General features: G+C 38.2%; 1 protein-coding gene across 1 annotated transcript in view; it reads right to left on the reverse strand.

The window, feature by feature from the left end:
- Window positions 1-1,671: 1,671 nt before the first annotated feature.
- ZBTB10 (zinc finger and BTB domain containing 10) overlaps window positions 1,672-14,658 on the reverse strand; it is a 36,794-nt gene continuing 23,807 nt past the window's right edge. The window contains exons 3-6 of the mRNA XM_023648397.2: window positions 12,089-12,187; window positions 7,250-7,426; window positions 6,884-7,056; window positions 1,672-6,622 (exon numbers count right to left, since the gene is read on the reverse strand). Coding sequence (XP_023504165.1) covers window positions 6,317-6,622; window positions 6,884-7,056; window positions 7,250-7,426; window positions 12,089-12,187 — 755 coding nt within the window. The 3' untranslated portion in view covers window positions 1,672-6,316. The remainder of the gene's footprint in view (window positions 6,623-6,883; window positions 7,057-7,249; window positions 7,427-12,088; window positions 12,188-14,658) is intronic.

Here is a 14,658-nt window from a genome sequence, read left to right on the forward strand (position 1 = left end):
GGAACTGTACTTGAATATACTTTCTAGTCCCTAATTTCAAAGCTTTCCCAAATTCTTAAATATCTATTGGATGAGTTTGATACAGGGAAACGATGCTGAAATCCAAGTTCAGGAGCCCTGGATGCTAAAATTGACTGCAAAGTCATTGTAGCAACCTCGCTGGGAATCCCTTATTAGACCTAAAAAATTCTACAATTATCTTGAAACCATTTTATGTATTGTCATGTCACCAGCTTTTGGGACATGTGCCAAGAACTAAGACTGTCTTTTGCTTATCTTTCACTAAGATTCTAAAACATATCTAATTATGCTTGGAAGATGAGTATCTTCTTATTGCTAAACTTTGGTTGTGTTGGAAAAAAAATATCTAGCCGATGGTCAGAAGGTAGTATGAAGAGCATGTAAGGCACCATGCACCTATGGAGCCTCGTTTTTCTTCATTTTCATTAACGGAATAGATTTCCTGTAGCCTATTTATTTCCTTCTTTAGTTCAGAAGTCAGAAAGAGAATTCTGACAGACATTAAGATCTGAAGCACCTTTCATTTTCTTTTCTAACCATAGGTCCAATAATTGAATTTCCAAACACTAGTCAGTGATGATTCCTGGTGAAAAACAAAAAAGCTCAGGTAGCTATTTTTTTTCCATAAAGCTAAACAGGATTTCTAAATTTCAACTGTGTCCTTTTTGGCATCAAAATATCCTTGATGAGATATTTATGCACATATAATTTTATCAATGCTCTCAACTAAGCAAAACAAAAAGTCGGTAAGTACAATGGTCTGAAAAATTTAAAACAAAAAAGCACCTTTAAATGGAAATATTTGGTCAATCTTGCCTTAGCCGAAATGCTTTCCCCTTATCTAGAACATCATCTCCAGGGGGACATTTGGTATTTTTCCGCAGCAATCCCCAAAACAGCTTTCGATCTTTCAATCTTAGCCTCTTGGAACCAGAGAGAATATATCGAATTCTTCTGCCACGTGACAGTTCTCTCAGTTTAGACAGGAAGCATATATGCCAGGGACTCCCCACTCCCCTCCTCTAATTCGACCAAATCAAAACTCACATTTCTTTAAGTCTAAACGTCGGGTCATTCTATGATTTCCTTTGTTCTATTACTACAACCACCACCATGAAACCCTTAAAAAACCAGTTAAGTATGTTTTCTCTATATTATTAAATATAAAGTTTCAAAGACTTGAAACACATATTTACTTCTAACCCATTAGTCCACCAATACGCAGTATATGTGGGATGAAGTAGCTGACCTTTGCTTTTCAACCCATTTCCAAAATTATGCACATGTGTAAATTACGGGGGAAATACTTTAATGTTTTCTAAAAGCTGGAGAGAATCTCCCAAGTAGTCAAGATGAAAGACAGATGATACGCTGACGACAAATCACTATTAATTATAGCGGCTCTCCAAGCATTACTAGGAGGCAGTCGGAGGCATTCATGTACTTCGTATAAAAACATACAAACCAAAAAGCCTTCTAACATTCCATAAGTCAAACTGGGAAATCTCAAGTACGAAGGTACCTGCATCATACGTAAGTCAAAGTTTACAAAGGTGTCCTCCCGCCCCAACTAGTCTGAGTTAGCACACCTTAAAGGCAAAGGAATCGGAATTAAATGTCAGTCAACAAAATTCACGAAGCCAGAAGCAGTTGAGTGCTCACAAGTTTATATTTTCAGGTTTGATAAAGACTCTCGTGTATTTCCTAAATACACAGACAGAACAGTCTTGGAAGTTTACATACATGTCTTAGGACATTTATACTAGGTAGGTAAATTACATTAAAAAATTGGTCTTCGTAAAAGATCTTCCCAAAGAGCTTTTACAAACAGCAGGCAGAAGAAAGTGTTCTTTTATGTTTACAGTGTTTAAAATGCTGATTCTCCCATTTCATAATGGCCTCAACCACCCCTCTCCTCAACCCAAAGTTTTCTCAATAGCCAGTGTACTCCGAATTGAAGTACCCAATGTCATAAAATTCAGGGCTAGGAAACATCTTTTAAAGTGTGCTTACCCCTAACACATTCTAAATGATCTAGAACTGTTCAACCTCACTTGAAAGCAGAGATACAGCAGGAAAAAAACTCTTCATTTTAAATCCTAAAGTGACTACAAAAAAACACCTGTTAGTTCTAAGCACGTATGTTATGTACCATAGTTGAGTTTAAGGATCTGGGTGACTGAACGGCACAGAAACTGGGGTTCACATCTAGTTCTTCGGTTTAAAACCATCCTTTCAAAAATGCAAATGCCACAGCCGATTAATAGCACGTGCTACATGGAGGTTGGGCATCTTATTTATAGTCAGGCGACAAAACAATCGCTGTAGCAGGAGGAATGAGGAGTAAGGATACTCGGGGAGGAAGGGTTAGATACCCAAATTCCTACCGTGGCTCTTTGATAGGGAAAGCATGTCTCCACAGACAGACTCCTTGAAAGAGCTGACAGTCCACACACGTTGTTGAGTGAGGCGGCAACAGAGCGCCGTAAAAAGAGCATGGGCTTCGGAACCAGGCCTGGTCAACACCCAGCTCTACCACTCGGTAGCCGTGTTACATCATGCAAGTTAAGTGAGGCAAATTTCTTGGAGCCTTTCCTATTCTATAAAATGGAGACAATAGCACCTACCTCCTAGGGGACGAGATAAAGTAAGGTAAAGCGCAATGGTACGTGTAGGCACTAAAAAACCCAATAGCTTTGGAAATCGTTATTCAGAAAATAAACTTTATTCTATGTTGACAAAATCCTGAAATAGAAATAAAGCTTATTGAAGTTTTAAAATCTATGATTTTTAAAACCTGTTTTCCATCACATTTCCCCCCATATTATACTACTCCAGTCATCCTTCAAGCCTTTTACACTACACTGCATTAACAGAAATTTCCAAGCCGTCATCTTTCATTTCCCATTTTCTCCCTCTTTTCTCATTTCTTCTTTTCCTCTCGGTTCACATCTATATTAAACAACTAAGATGTATTACGCCTCTATTCTGTACCAGTGTTCTAAGCACTTTACATGAATTCACTCATTCACCTCACTCTTCTCCATGAGGATGGCTCTACCAAAACCAGTGAGTGTTGTCCCCCCAAATTTCAAAGCTACTCCATTTCTGTTCAGCTTTCCCTTCCTAGAACGTTTCTTCTTTTCTTTTTTAGCTCTTAATTGCCAGGGTGCTAATATTTAGTAAAACATCTAGTGAATATGAAGAACGAGGGCCAGTAACAATGACAAAGCGGGGACCATAAGGAAGTAACTGTCTTTGAGAATCCTAAGAAATAATACATGATCATGATTTACATGAGAGGGTCTACTCTGTTACTAGAGTGAAGAGGAAAGAAACAGTTTATACTCTTCCCCTTTATTAAAATTAAAAGCTCTAAAATATTTTTCATTTAAAATATAAGTTACAAGAGAAAAGTTCAGCAAATGTATAACACATAATTCTGCCAGGGCTCCACAGACAAAATTATGAGTATTCCATTGTTGCTTCTCTGAGACCAATCCTAAGTTCTTAGTATCTATCAACTTCCTGAAATTGTACTGTAAGTCAGAAAAAGAATATACTTAAAAAAATAGAAACGTCCAGTAGTATACCTTAGTACTAAAACTATTTTTTAAAAAGATCTGGAAGGAAAAAGGCAGTCCCTCAAGATCATGAAACAAAATAAGTTAGGCAGTCAGCAAGTAGAAAAATCTGTGAATTCTGTTTCTGGCAAAATGTTTACTTTAAAGAAGAAATTTTTATATAGGCTGAGGCTAATATATTCAAGAGTATAAACATTTTTCCTTTGGATTACCTTTCTAAAAACAAACTTTTAAAGTATCATATTTCAGTTGACTAAAAAATATAGCCAAATCTGTCACAACACAACATAGAAGGTAATGGACAATTATAAAATATTTTAAATTAACAATAACAAGCCATCTACATCAAACCTTGTTTCCAACTAAAACCAAACAGAAGCACAGCAATCCCGTAGTGTACCAAGTGTGTATTTCAATTCACTGTATGCAAGCTAACAAAAATTTGGTCATAATTTACCAGATATACATAAATGATTTAAGCAGTAAAGGAAAATTCAGTTTAAAGAGAGTAAGTTCATATCTTGAAGTAAAAGTACATTACGAATGTAAAGCCAAGTCCAGTTTCTATGCAATAAGTGAAGTGTAGTCTAACAAAGCAGATTTAGGTGATTTTCAGATATATATCTTTTCTCTTTAATATATATTTATATATAGACAGATCTACCAATTGTAAACTATGGTTTATTTTAAAGGAGGGGGATAAATGGGATGAAAGAAATCTTTATACTATACTTACATATTCACAAAGCAGAACATTTTACGTTTAAAATACTTTTTCATTCATAGTATCTTTGCCCAACTAACGTCTACTTTGGACCCCACCAGAATTACATTTTACTCATTTGTCTAGAACATTGAGAATAAGATATACTCTTCAGTCTTAAACAAAAATCAAACCCAAACTATATTCATGTCAGTTTTACAGTTATGTAGAAACTACAATAAAGTTTAGATGACAAAATTTGCAGCTAACCATGTAACTGTACTTTATCTTTGATTTATCCAAGCAGAAACATCAATATCTAACATTAAACCATTATTCTACTGGAATCAGACAATGAAGAAGCCTGTCTCTTAAAAAACATATCAACTCTTCAACTTTGATCAGATGGAGCACCAAAAGGATTAGGTCTGTCAAAGTGTACTTTGCATTGTTTTCCACACAACTAGCATAATTTAGTTACCTGATATAAAATAGGAAAATATACTCAATTTCTATTTAAAAGAAAGCTGAAAATATGATATCCCTCAATCTTATATAGTATACAATATGTTCCTGATAAATGTCATGCATGTTAACATTGATTATGGGAAATGTTGCTGTGACTTTAACAATCAGCTAATTCATCTGTCGTCAGGCTAAAGAAATCTGACAATTTCAACTTAATACATCACGCCTTTTACCCTGAAGAATTTAGTTAATAGAAGAAAAACTGTAAAGCCTCTCAATATTTTATTTGTAAGATGTTTGTAGATGGTTCAATCATGGTGACTACTAGAAAGACGATATATCAAGGTGTAGTGACTTTAAAGAATTCAAAAGAAATAAATTAATTACCTATCATAATTTCAAAACACTCAATATCCCGGTAAGTATGAAACAAGAGAATGCACTTTTTGTGTTACTTTTAATGATAAAAAGGGCACAGGAGGAAAAACCTGATATTTCACTTATACTGCATAACAAGCTAACCAAACTGGACACGGAGGATAAATTAGAAAACAAATCATTTCACTTATTGTTTCTTTGACTTTTCTTTCGATTATATTTCTGTCTTTTCAAATAGGATTGAGGTATAGTACACTGGCAAAAATAAAAAGAGGCAAACAAGAATAGTGCCAAAGAAACAGATACCCAAAACCGAACACCATGTCAGATAACGCCATATAGTAACCATTTATCAGATTAGAGCAGCAGGAGGAAGTTACTTCTGAATCATAATCATTTTAGTGGTATTTGTCAACTTCGCCACGGTAACTTTGCAACATCATTCTTCATTTGGGAAGTAGTAAAATTCATGTCAAACAGGAAAGGGGGGAATGGAGGAAGTCAGTTAGTTCATTCCAATAAATTACCTCTCCAGTTCTTATAAACATGCCCATCAGCACAAAATTGAGAAATAATACCTAAGACTAGAAGAGACTTGGTTTAAGTTATAAAGCAAATTAAAATGGAAAATACAGAAAAGTAGAACCAATGGGGTTGAAAAGGCCCCTCACTGAAAATCTGTATTAAAAAAAATAAAATTAATAAAAATAAAAATAGCAACAAAACTCTACTAGTACACACTAGCCTGAGCGGTTCGATGGACAGAGTAACTGGGCCAGCTGTCACTGTGCTCTCATAAATGGATTTGCTTCATTCACGTCAAAGTGGCACATGAATACCTGTCTGTAAGGACAAGTACTGTATTTTCATAGGACCCAAACAGTTACTGTATAGCCTATAAATAAAAAATACGTTTACTTTGATAACTGACTGAAGATGTGGGGACTCCATGTAATCCAACCACACGGTTGTTTGCTGTACAGTCCTGTGCAAATATAAAAAAAAAATTTTTTTGCTATAAGGCTTTGACCCTACAGTTTTCACAGCAACATAACTACCATCCAGCATGTACCATATTTTGCAAGCCTTCAAGTTCAACAATTCAAATTGTTGATTCGTATTATGTCCAAATGCAGCATCCTTGAGGAGTATAGTAGGTCAGTTAATCATCTAGAGACATACAAATATCTCCTGATTCATCCCACCGAGATGGATCGTTCTGATCTTCTCCATCATCAACCAACTCTTCATCAGCTTCTCCCACTTCGTTCTCCTCATATTCTTCATCCCGAGGGAAATCTGTATCCTGTCCCTGATCTACACCTTCTTGCCCTCCTGGTTGTGATTTATCTGCACAGTCTACACAAACACCATAGCGTCGAGATCCATGTCTTATTCCAACACTGGCTGCTAACATGAAGATCTTCTTACACACCATACATTTGTATTTTTTATCCTTTTTATGCACCTAATTAAAAGGGGGAAAAATCCAATATAAGGATAGAATAGACAATACAATGCATTTGAACCACTCAAATTAAATTAAACCACCCATTTCACAACGAGTGGATAAAGAAGCTCAGTATCAGTTCATAAATCACATTCTTTGTTTAAAGCAATTTATTTAATAATCAATGTCCCTTAAATGTGCAGGTAACAGTGTTAAAATACCTTACATTCCACTGACATAGTTTATCTCATAGACCCACTTACATTTAAAGTTACTTACCAGGGAATGTCTTTTTACATGTTCTCTGCGAGTAAACAGTTTTCCACAAATATCACAGCTAAATGATCTGACTCCCGTATGAATGAGCAGATGCCTTTTTAGTGTTCGTCTGTATTTGGCTACATAGCTACAATGAGGACATTTTAACTTGTTCATGATTAGAGATGATTCACCTTTGAGGAGGGGGGAAAAAAACACTTATTATACATTAAACAGAAAACTTGCTATCAAAGCCTTATCTGTCTCTGAAAATAGGGGTTGTTATACGGCTACCACTATCTGATTTTGTTAAACCCAGAACATGAAGCTTTTAGTTGTTAAAAATTATTTATGAATTCTGTGGATGTTCAGTTGACTAATACTTGCCATTTTCCCAAGTTTCTTGTTTTGGCCAAGATTCGGGCAATAATCCATACTTGAAGTCATTTGAAGCACCGGGTATCAATCCATACTTGAAGTCATTTGAAGTACCTGGTAGCAATCCATACTTGAAATCACTTGAAGGGCCAGGCATCAGGCCATACTTGAAATCATGTGAAGTACCTAATACAGTGGAGAAGAGATTTTGATAGAATGATGGTAAAAAGGATCTGTCTCATTAGAATAAAAAGACAGAAAACATTTGTTTATATCCTATGGGCATCATGACAGAATAGCTTAATATAAAATAGTTACATACTCAGTGGAATAAATCTGAATTCTATTTAATGGTTCATGGAGGCCACATGAAACCACCCTTTTACTTTTTTGCTGAGGAAGCATTAGCCCTAAGCTAACATCTCTTGCCAATCTTCCTCCACTTTCTATGTGGGATGCTGCCACAGCATGGTTGACAAGTGGAGTAGGTCCGCACCTGGGATCTGAACGCATGAACCTGGGCCACCAAAGTGGAGTGTGCCGAACTTAACCACTATGCCACAGGGCTGGCCACTGAAACTGACCTTTTAAATACTGTATTTCAAACATAGTTAAAACAGAACTCTCTCTTGAGTAGTTGCTATTCCTAACTATTCCGTCACTTGAGACCGTCACCCTGAAGCCCAGGTGTGGACAGGACAGTCTCCTTACTGTCCCCTGAACAACCACATCATCTTGCTTTAAGACCAATCAGTATAGAAAAATGGACTAAGGCTAAAGAATATGAACACATACAGGGAAACGAAATTCTTCCATTATTAGACCCTTGTTTGTTGCTTCAGACACACGGCGGCAAGGTAACTGAATGTCCTCCTAGGGATTCATCAAAACCTCTCTAACTCCATCCTTAAATAAATGAAAATCCAGAGGGGAGAAACAAAATAAAATAGTCACGTCCCCTAGGGCATCTGTGCCCGAGGATCTTCAGACTAGCTGGGAGAGGAACCCTCTTCCTCTGGATTTAATTTCGTCTTGAATATGTATGTAAATCCTTGGATCTAGGAGTCCTTTGGCAATGTCAGTACATCCAGAATCCTCCATAGCTGCTGCCACCCTGATCCAACTGACCATCCACACTCTTCCATCTGGATTATTTTCAGTAGCCATCAGTTTGTCTCCCAGCTCACACTGTTGCCTTTCTAGAGTCTGTTCTCAACAAAGCAATCAGAGATTCTTTTAAAACTTTAAATCAGAGCCTGGCTCTACTCTGCTCAAAAGCCTGCAAGGACTACCCATCTCACTCAGTAAAAGCCAGACTTCCCACACCTTACACAAAGCCTTATCTGATGGAGCCCCTGCTTCCAACCACACTCTTGGTGACTCTGTCCCAACCACGCTGGCTTCTGTGTTGTTCCTCCACAGTATGATGGCTCCCACCTCGAGGCCTCTGCACTTACTCTTTCCGCTGCCTGGAACATGCCTTTCCAGAATATGTGCATAGTTTACTTACGCAGCAACTCATTAATTTTCCTTGCATGGACATCGTGGCTGTTAAAAAAGAATGTCTGCCCAAATGGGCTAAGACTTCATTTTCCTATGTCTATTTGCTAGATACATTGCCTCTCTTAAAAATTAAAAGGACTTAAAATTTCTTCTTTGGTGAAAATATCAATACCCAACAATGCAAAAAGGTCTCCACAATGTCTAAAAATTGCACTTCATTACTACTGATGCAAATTGTTTTATATTTGGAACACTTTCACCCGCTTTTTTAATACCTGCTTTTTTAATGTTAGGAAAATCCTCTGAATCTATAATTGTATAATTTAACTATAACGCATTACCGTTTGGGGGAAGTTCTCAGAATCCTAAAGTGAGGCACCATGTTCATGAGTGTGGGATGGAGACTGAGATGGGGGTGGTAGCTCACGAAGGTGAATCTATCAATTTTCAGTTTCACATTTCCAAATAAGTTTGAGCTTTATGACTCTCAGTTCTTGCCCAAATCAGTGTCCAACAAAGTAAGCTCTGAGAGCAAGCACTGTCTGTGCCTATCTTATTCAGCTCAGTACTTCTAATGTTCAAAACACACACCCTTCAATTACTGTTGAATAAACGTGTCCAGTAAATGCTAACGTACATATTTTTGACTCACTCAAAATACCTGGAAAACTAACTTAGAAATCATGTTAGATATACTTACATCCTCAACTAAATATTATTCACCACATATAACAATAAAGAGATAGAATAGCCCTAAAACAACGTATGAACTGATAATCTGAGATTCAGAATTAAAGATTTTTAATGCTTAAAATTCCATGTTTCTCTAGATAACCTATAGCAAAGATATAATAAAAAGCATCCATATTAACAAGCAAGAAACACCATTATCTGGGATACGAATGATAATTCAAATTACGAAAGCCTCATCCCAACTTCCTTCATCTCTCCACGTTCTTATAACCAGCAGAGATTACTCGTAGAAAGTCTAAGAGCAACTTGAACAAAGGTATTGCCTTTGTAATTCAATACACTGAAGAAGCATTAAGATCACTAAAGGTCTACTTCAAAATCGTGCTTATTGTTCACTAATACCCTCCTGGGTATTCCACGATGGCAAGCTACGAAGAAAGCAATGTTTTTGAAGTTACAATCCTAAGACAAGGGCTGATCTCAGTTGCAAAAATACTAATGGGTCAAAATGTTCCCTAAAGAGGGCGACTCTAACTCAAGGGTTTACTTTTTTGAGAATGGGATGAATTATATGGACCCTTCTCCGCTGAAAGTGTTTATGTACACAAAATTTAAAATGATGAATTCACACAGCCCAACAAACCCCATTCTGAACCAGATTTCTAAACCAAGAAAGCAAGTGTGATAAAAAAAACTCTTGCACTATTAGTGATTTTCTGTACAAGCAAAAAATCTTCAAAATTCAACTGATCTGGGGGCCAGCCCTGTGGCCTAGTGGTTAAGTTCGGCAGGCTTTGCTTCAATGGCCCAGGTTCAGTTCCTGGGCTTGGACCTAGACCGCTTGTTGGTGGCCATGCTGTGGTGGCGACCCACATACAAAATAGAGTAAGACTGGCACAGGCGTCAGCTCAGGGCCAGTCGTCCTTAAGCAAAAAAATCAACCAATCTGATCTGGAAACTATTAATTTCAAAATTTTTTTTTTGTAAATTCCTTTCAACAGTTAGGAGAAATCACCTTAAAATAGTCCCTTCAGAATTATGGCCTAATTTTGGTCAGTGCCTACTATATTCAGAAGCCTGATAGCTTCCTGTAAAGAGTAGCCCCTCCCCATGAATTTTTAAAGGGATTTCAAAGCTACGTAAGTTCAGTGAACATCCATATCCCTTCACGTATCTTCAACAAACATCAGTACTACCACAAGTGCTTTCCCTCTATGTACACACATAACAAAGAAATTTAAAATTGCTTAACTATCACTTAATCCATACTGCATATGAAAATTTCCAACTGTTCCCCACAGGCCCCCTTAGTCATTATTTGGACTCGTGATGTAATCAAGATTGACAGGATGCACTTAGTTGGTCTCCTTGCATCTAGTGGTTCCTGTGCTTGCCTTTCATGGCATTAAGATTTTAGAATCCGGACTAGCTGGATTTGTGTGGATTTGCCTCATTATTTCCCCGTTATGATTAGATGTGGGTGAACATTTTGGCTGAACTACTACATAGCTGATGTGTGCCAGCGAGTGCACCACATTTCAGTTTCTTTTACAACTAGAACTAAGGTTATTCACTTGGTTATGGTAATGTTCATCAGATCTCTTTATTGTAAAGCTACTCCTTCCCCTTTGTAATTGGGAGTAACCTGTGGAATGACACTGAGACCATGTGAATATACTATTACAATAATCTTTCATCCAATTATCGTGGGATAAGCTCATCAACAGTGGCTTAACATTCACTGAAGATCTTGAACTATTTCCTCTGGGGGCTGCAAAATAGGTATTTTTCCAATTCTATCATTTTATATTGATTAGCTTGGCATTCTTCTGTGAAGAGAGCTTTCTCCTTTCTAATTCATTCATAACATACTCATGTTATTCTTTAGAATATTCATGGACTCTGTCTTCCTGTGCTGGACACTTCAAAGTACAGTTGATATAAATATTACTATTTGGAATTAACCTTTTACATAGCCACCAACAACCACACTATTATTTTACATCATCACTAATTCAAATACATTAGCCAACCATTCTCATAACTACCATTCTCATTCCATCTATACACTAGCAGGAAGCCACAAGCTCTAGTAGCTTAATTACTTGATATTTAAGAGTTTCAATAGTTGTAAACAAATGACTCCCCAAACAAACAAGAAACATCTATCCATTTTTTATTAAAGTATGCTTTTTGTGGGTGAGGAAGATTGGCCTCGAGCTAATATCTGTTGCCAATCTTCCTCTCTCTCTCCTTTTTTTTTAATTCCCCAAAGCCCCACTAAATAGTTGTATATCCTAGTTGTAAGTCATTCTAGTTCTTCTATGTGGGATGCTGCCACAGCATGGTGTGATGAGCGGTGTGTAGGTCCATGCCCAGGATCCACACCAGCAAACCCAGGGCCACTGAAGCGGAGCGTGCGAACTTAACAACTTGGCCATGGGGCCGGCCCCCTACCTATCTGTCTGTATTTACCAGGCTTCCCAAGTCTATCCTGAACATAATCTGCCTGCCACAGATGGAAAGTATTCACACACAATACTCTTCTTCAAGGGAAAGAAACTGCAGGAGGTCCTTAATAAACCCATACACAAATATTTCCCAATGTTCAAATCCTCTCGAATGTACTCACGAAAATCTTACTGTACCTACCAGCATCACTTCCATCTTGCCCGGAGGTGGCGTCAGCCAGTAAGTTTGCATTCACATTCCTATCACATTCTGGCCCTGAGAGCAGAGCACCATCCAGATCTGAAAGAGATACAGAATAATCTGCTATTTACAACCACAGCACAGCCATCACCCAAACACCACTCCCTTCTCGGAATTGTTTCTTATGCAGACCACGCAGATAGGCTATCTGCCAGTACTGAGGATCTACTATGTATTTAATGCTACAAGGCACAGAAGCACACAACATGGTTTGCAACCAAAAGAACATGTGCACACTCAGTGTGAGTACAGTGTAGCAGGGAGGAACCAGGGTGCCCCAGCTCCATCTGTTACTGCTTATGCGAGCATGTGCCTCAGTTTCCTCAGTTGGATCCACCTCTACCAGAAATTTGATATAGAAAATTAGGTAATGCAAGCCAAGTGTTACAACTATGGTGTCTGGCACCCAAAAGACAGCTGCTACTGCTAGTACTAAGTACTAGATGTATAAAACATTATTGTCTCTGCATTGGCTCAGATGTGGAAAAGACCAATTAAAGTCAGAATAGTAAAGGAAGACTTCAGAGAAGAGGTAAATCCCTGAGTTAATCTTGCAATACAGAAAAGATGCAGAGAGGCAGCGTGAAAGAAGAAGGCACAGTAACCAGACAACACCTTTGGTTCTAATCTGTTAATTCCCTTTGAATGTGTTCCAGCCCTTCCATTTCTCCACCACTGCCTTACTTCAGGCAACTGTCACTCTTCTCCGGGATTAGTTCCATGAATCACTCACTTTCTCGGTCTCTTTGCCTCCCAAATACAGTGCCTAGCACTTCTATTCACTTCCCACAACACTGCCAGAGAGATCTTCCTAAAACATAAATTTTCAGTTGCTCCTCTACTTAAAATCTTCAATGGTTCACCACAGCTTTCCGGACAGCCTTCAAACACCTTAGTTTGGAATACAAGGTCCTAACATCAGGTTCCTGCTTATGAATCTAGCGTCAACCCTCTGGTATGATCTACCTACTCTCTCAAATGAATTAAGTCCCTGAAGACATTTTGAAAATGCCACTTTTTATGGACAATGTCTCCTCTGCCTCCCATTCAAGACTCATCTTTGGTATCATCACCCTGTACTGCTCTGGTTTGCTAATATTGCAGGTAAAAACAAAAACAAAACCACTCCTCTTTATAAGCAGATACTTATTTTAAAAAATTTATGGTGGGGCAAATAAATTGTGCTATAGTCATAAATGGAATCCCAGCCAGCCAGGATTCTCGTGTCGAGTTATAAAACTCAAGATCACTGCACAGATCTGGTACTCACACTAAGAGGCCAGTAGGATTACACAATCGCATAACGACTGAGAGGCAGATAGCACGAAACGATCCTCAGGTCACATGAAGGCCTGTAGGCCAAGGTAAGGATTTTGGCTTTATTCTAAAAGCAGCAAAAGGACTTTAACAGGGACTTGACCTCATCTGCTTTTAAAAACTTTCTTTGTGCTGTGTAACTGAATTAAAGGGGGCAAGCGGAGACCTAGGGAGACCGCTCAGGAAGCTGCTTCGCCAACTGAGGGGAGAGCAGATGGTGGCCTTGATTCGGGTGACGGCAGTGGCGAGTGGAGAAATGGGCGAACTTGAGAAGATTCGTGGGAGAAGTACGGACAGAGCCTGGTGACAGACTGCGTACGAAGGGGGTGGGGTTTGAGGGCAATGAGGGAAGTTTCTAACCTGTACGAATGGCAGCTAGGGAACCTGGAGGACTAGTTTTGGGGAAAGAGGAGTTTAGGAAGTTTAGTTTATGAGCATATTGAGTCTGACATAACTAATAAAGGGGCAGGATGTGTGTGCGGTGGGGATGGTGTTGGAAGGTTCAGTTCTAGACACTGTCCGGGACCCTGCTGTGTGACAGCTGTGAAGCAGGTCAGTGTGCCTCTCTAAAGCAGAGGTTCTCAAAGCATGGTCCTAGACCAGCAGCATCACTGGATCCTTAAGTTGAAGTTTAAGGATCAAATGAGATAATAAACCAAAAGTGCTTATTAGCTCTTTGCCTGGTACACAGCAAACACTCGAAATTTTAATTATTTTTTTCATTTAAGCTTCCAAGTGGAGAAATTCAGTACCAAAGGCTATAGATCTGGTGCTTGGGGTGGTGATAAAAATGTTTGAGTTGTCAGAAAATACATGGTAAATAAAGCCATGGGAGTGAACAAACGAGACCATGAGGAGAAGACTACAAGAAATATACAGAGGAATCTTAGCATTTAACAAGCTAGAAAAAGATATAAAAAGACTTAAGGAAAAGAGTATTTTGAGAAGTAGTCCATTGTGACAATTGCTGCCAGAAATTCAAGATGAGGACTGAAATGTGTGTTACTCTTATTTCATTCAGTAACTATTGAACACGTAGTGGTCACTGGTGATCTTAGTGACAGCAACACTGGTGGATCAGTGGGGCAAGTAGAAAGAGTAAGAGTGGCTTATGTTGTGAATGGAAGATGATGAATTATCAGATACAATACCGACCTTTTGAGAAATTTGGCTGTAAAAGGGAAGAGTGAGAA

Source organism: Equus caballus, chromosome 9 (genome assembly GCF_041296265.1).
Source record: "Equus caballus isolate H_3958 breed thoroughbred chromosome 9, TB-T2T, whole genome shotgun sequence".
Taxonomy (NCBI): domain Eukaryota; kingdom Metazoa; phylum Chordata; class Mammalia; order Perissodactyla; family Equidae; genus Equus; species Equus caballus.